The sequence below is a fragment of the Echinops telfairi genome, unplaced genomic scaffold (assembly GCF_000313985.2).
Source record: "Echinops telfairi isolate 266 unplaced genomic scaffold, ASM31398v2 ScPeMD7_7469;HRSCAF=8507_1, whole genome shotgun sequence".
NCBI classification, from domain to species: domain Eukaryota; kingdom Metazoa; phylum Chordata; class Mammalia; order Afrosoricida; family Tenrecidae; genus Echinops; species Echinops telfairi.
Window position 1 is genome coordinate 149224644 of NW_022111373.1, and position 4982 is coordinate 149229625.

At 59.0% G+C, this 4982-nt stretch overlaps 1 protein-coding gene across 1 annotated transcript in view; it reads right to left on the reverse strand.

Annotated features, from left to right (window-relative positions):
• The window catches only part of LOC101660414 (tubulin polymerization promoting protein), a 9533-nt gene extending 5699 nt beyond the window's left edge, over positions 1-3834 (reverse strand). Inside the window, exon 1 of the mRNA XM_004698116.2 lies at positions 3498-3834. Within this exon, the coding sequence (XP_004698173.1) occupies positions 3498-3808 (311 nt within the window). The 5' untranslated portion in view covers positions 3809-3834. The remainder of the gene's footprint in view (positions 1-3497) is intronic.
• Between the last annotated feature and the right edge of the window lie 1148 nt (positions 3835-4982).

Below are 4982 nucleotides of genomic sequence, written 5' to 3' on the forward strand. Positions count from 1 at the left end.
TGTGTGAAGGTATGTCTGTGGACGTGTGTGATGGCAGTGTATTTGAAGGTGTGCACGTATGTGAAGGCATGTGTGTGTGTGTGAAGGTATGTCTGTGGATGATGGCAGTGTATTTGACGGTGTGCACATATGTGAAGGCGTGGGTGTGAAGATATGTTGGTGGATGTGTGTGCTGGCAGTGTATTTGACGGTGTGCACGTATGTGAAGGCATGTGTGTATGTGTGAAGGTATGTCTGTGGATGATGGCGGTGTAGTTGACGGTGTGCACGCATGTGAAGGCGTGGGTGGGAAGATATGTTGGTGGGTGCGTGCTGGCCGTGTATTAGACTGAAGGTATGGGTGTGTGTGAAGACCCCAAACCGAAGCAAAGAGCACCGGCTGCTGGCAGTCCGGTGGATTCTGACGTACAGCAAGCCGGCGGGCAGTCGGATGGATGGAAACCTCTGACCTGTAGATTAGTAGCCCGTGCTTACCCCGCAGCAGGGTGCCTGTGGTGGGGTGGGGGCTCCTTCAGGAAAGGCTTCCTGTGACCTCGGGTCTGCCTCTGCCATCCACAAGAGCAGCCAGGACAGCCCGGACAGCACTCGGTGGCCACATCCCGGCCACTGCCCTGGTCACCCCAGCCACAGTCCCACTCGGGAGGGGGACAGAGGATGTCACATTGCGGCTCTGATGGCCTCTCACCAGAAGCTGGAACCTGCCTGTCTCACAGACACCTGGCGACCCCACCTCAGGCGGACAGCAATTTCTGGATCTGGCTGGGTAGGTCAGCAGCAGCCCTACTCAGGGTCTGCATGGCAGCCCGCCTTCACCAGAGGCGGCCCAACATCTCTGAGCGGGCAGTGGACAGTGTGGCCGCAGAGCCCGAGCTGGGCATGCATCACCCCCCAGCCCGAGGGAAGTCCCTTCAGGAAGCTCCCCCCCTCACCTCTCCAGGTGACCTGAGGCCACCCAGCTGGAGCCAGCATGCGTGGGCTCCTGAGGAGCAGCAAGACAGACCATGGGCCACACCCTCCCCACAGACACCCAGGCACGCACGCACAGGCACCGTTGGGCTTCCAGCCAGCCACCCTTCCCGGCTCTGGTTTGAAACCTGGGCCCAGGACACAGAGGGTGGCAGAGGCATCTTGGGCTGGTTAGCAGTGGTAGATTAATAGTAGTAGGTTAGCAGCAGGTTAGCAGTGGTAGATTAGCAGCAGTAGGTTAGCAGTGGTGGGTTGACAGGAGGTTAGCAGTGGTAGGTTAGCAGCAGCAGCAAGTTAGCAGTGGTAGGCTAGCCGTGGCAGGTTAGCATCAAGGTTGTGGCACAGCATGCTAGCAGCTGGTTAGCAGTGGTAGGTTAGCAGTGGCAGGTTAGCAGCAGGGTTGTGGCACAGCATGCTAGTGGCACATTAGCCGTGGTAGGTTAGCAGCACATTAGCAGTGGCAGGTTAGCAGCAGCAGGGTTGTTGCGCAGCATGCTAGCAGCAGGTTAGCAGTGGTGGGTTAGCAGTGGCAGGTTAGCAGCAGCAGGGTTGTTGCGCAGCATGCTAGCAGCAGGTTAGCAGTGGTGGGTTAGTGGTAGGTTAGCAGCGGCACATTAGCAGTGGTAGGTTAGCAGTAGGTTAGTAGCAGGTTAGCAGTAGGTTAGCAGCAGCAGGTTAGCAGCTGGTTAGCAGCAGCACATTAGCAACAGTAGGTTAGCAGTGGGGTTAGCGGCAGGTTAGCAGTGGTAGGTTAGCAGCAGCAGGCTAGCAGCGGCACATTACTAGCAGTACGTTAGCGGCACATTAGCAGTGGTAGGTTGGCAGTAGCTTATCGGCGGCAGGTTAGCAGCTAGTTAGCAGCGACAGGTTAGCAGTAGGTCAGCAGCAGCAGGGTTGTGGCGCAGAATGCTCTCAGCAACTGCAGAAACTTTGTTTAAAGTTTACACATGGTAACATGACAACAAATAGATGCTACCATGGCAACAGGGTCCAAACAGAGGCCGGCGGGTATCCGGGGCTGGCGTGGGGCCCAGAGCCACGGCATCCCACCGTCAGCAGTGAGTGACCTGACCAGGAATCAGCCTTGTCACAGGGCACGGCAGGCAGCACCTCGGGCCTAGTGGGGCCATCGTGCCCCTGGGCTGGGCCTGGGCGCTCTGCCACCCCCACGTTGGCCTCAGCTGTGTCTGTCCTGGGCCCTGCAGACCCCACAGCGGAGGCTCACAGGCATGCACAGGCCCCCTCCCAAACTCTGCAACAATGAAGCCATCCCTGGCAGCCCCTTCTGACCTAACGACCTTACTCCCGGGACTCAACCTGCAGCCCGGCCAGCAGAGGAGGCCACGCCAGCTGCCCTGGACCCCTCTGTCCTCACCAATGACTGACCACCTCCCCACCTGGCAAGTGTGTGAGACCGCATGCTTATGCCCGTGTGCACACGTGTGTGTATCTGTGTATAGTATGTTTGCACGCATCTGTCTGCCGGCCTGCACACAGCTGTGCATGCGTGGGTGTGCCTGTCCGTGTCCACACTGGCATGCGTGCACTATCTATGTGGCTGTGTGGTCATGTGTGCACATATGTCATTGCCTACACGTGTGTGTGCATGTGTGGTTGCTTGCAGGCCACCCTGATGAGCGGGATGTGGGCAAAGGGAACAAGTCTGCAGCAGCACCTGCCCTGTCACCCCACCTAGGCTAGGGAGCCACTGTACCCACACGCCCTGCTTCCAGGGACCTACCCTCGACACACACCCTGGACAGGGCCCCTGGTGGTGCCTACACTCTGCCCCCTGAGAGGACTCCTGGGAGCAAAACTTCCCCAGCCGCCCCAGCTATACATCCGTTCCCCTGAGACCAGACGACCTAGATGGTGCCTGGCTGCTGGCCTCTCTGAAAAGGTTCTAGTAAGGGGGCGCCTGTAGAGATGGGAGGAAGCTGAGAAGAAAACTCACAATCGCAAGAGGGACCAGACGGGTCTGGGAGGCCTGCTGGGACCCCCAAGACTGGGCCCTTTCCTCCGCTGCTAGCCTGCACCTACACTCGGCCCTGTGGTCCAGCCTTCAGCTGACAGACAGAGGAAAGATGCATGGACACGTGGGTGCGACACATGTGACCGTGAACACACGTGTGCATACACATGTACACACGGACTGGGTGCACGTGAACGTGGACACATGCATACAGATACACATGCACACAGCAGCACTGACACACTTGTGGGCATGTGTGCACACACGGTCACGGGTGTGCGTGCACAGACATATGTCTACAGATGGATGCTGATATACATGCGTGCACATGGGCTGAACGACATGCACACACACAGACACCAATGTCCGTACATGGAGACATACCAGAATCCACATGGACACGTGTGCACACTGGGGCACACAAACCTGTGCACACACCGGTGCCCACATGCTTCCACACCCACGCACACAGGGGTGCACACAGGGGCACAGCAGGCAAGCAGAGGGGGAGCAGCGAGGTGAGGTGGGGTGCGGCGGGGCGCCGTGGGCACGCACTCACTTGATCTTGCTGAAGACGATGTCCACGTCGGTGACGGTGACGTTCTTGCCATCGATGACCTGGCAGTCCCGGCACAGCTTGGACCAGTTCTTCCCGTGCATCTCCCGGCCTGTGGCCCTCGTGTCCCCGTGCACCGCAAACTTCCGGAAGGCCTCCTCCAGGGCGCTGAGCCCCTGCGCTGCCGCACCCTCAGGGGTGCCCTCTGGCTCCTGCGGGAGCCGCTCAGCTGACTTCTCCCTCGAGGGGTCCCCCGGAGATTTGGGGGGCGTCCTGTTGGCGGTCTTGGCGGCTTTGGCCTTGCTGTCGGCCATGCTGCTGGGGGTAAGGGGAGAACAGAGTCACGTGCTGGTCCCAGATGGTCCCTCTCCACCTCTGGGTGGCCCAGGGACCTCAGGGGCGGTGGCCTGGAGACCGGCCTGATTATGCACATTCGCATCCTGGTGCTGGTCCCCGGCAACTTTCCCACTTATGCTCCCACCCCCTCCAGTCTTGAACCGGCTGGGAGGCCAGGACAAGCCCAAGGTGGAGGGTTGGTGGGAACTGGGGAGCGTAGCGGCGAGAGGTGCTCATGCGCAGTAAAATGATAAAGGCGAGACCTCACCGCCAGAGGGCCCAGCCTGAGCGGGAGGAAAACAAGACACAGAACCAGAGTCACAAAGCAGCCAGGCGTCCTGGTCGGAGAGGGCCTGGGCCCGAGACTGGGGCCCTTAGTCACCCCACCCCATCTCTAGCCAGCCTGGAACTGACTGCCCCCACCCCAATCCCCCCTGGAAGTATAACGGCCATTTCAGATCCAAAGGGCAAGTGGCCCAAGGGCCAGGTTCAGAGGGTTAAGAAAGGTGGCGTGGGGACAGGGACACACGGGGGTGGGGTGGAGCAGCACAGGAGGTGAAGGGCAGTGTGTAGGAGGGGCCGATGGGATGTGACACTGCCGGTCTGCTCTGTAATCTGTCACCCACATCACAATCAAACTTTAAACAAGGGAATACAGGAGAGACACCCCGGAAAGGAGCAAGCCCAGGACCAGCCTGAGGGCACAGGGCCCCCAAGCCTGAGTGACCAGCTCAGGGCCAAGGCCAGAGGCTCAGGTTCCAGCTGGAGGCTGACACCGTTTCTGCATCTGAAACGAGAGCCTCCAGCCGTGGGGCACTCGCTCTGGGCAACAGCCACAGGACAAGCAGCTCAGAAATGGCGGGCCGGCCACCTCCACCTCTGGAAGCGTCCCCCTGGTCTGAGAAGCGTCTTGTGAGGACAAGAGGGTGGGAAGACAGCCCACCCAGAAGGCTCTTCTGGGCATGGGGGCAATGGCAGTGTTAGTCTGAGCTGACTAGAGAAACAAATTCAAAGACGATCATATGTGTATAGGAAAGAGCTTTATATAGAGAGTCACTGTGCATTAAGAAAACATCCCAGCCCAGTCCAGATCAAGTCCATAGGTCTGATATCAGCCCCTATGTCCAGTACCAGTCTGCAAATTCCTCTTCA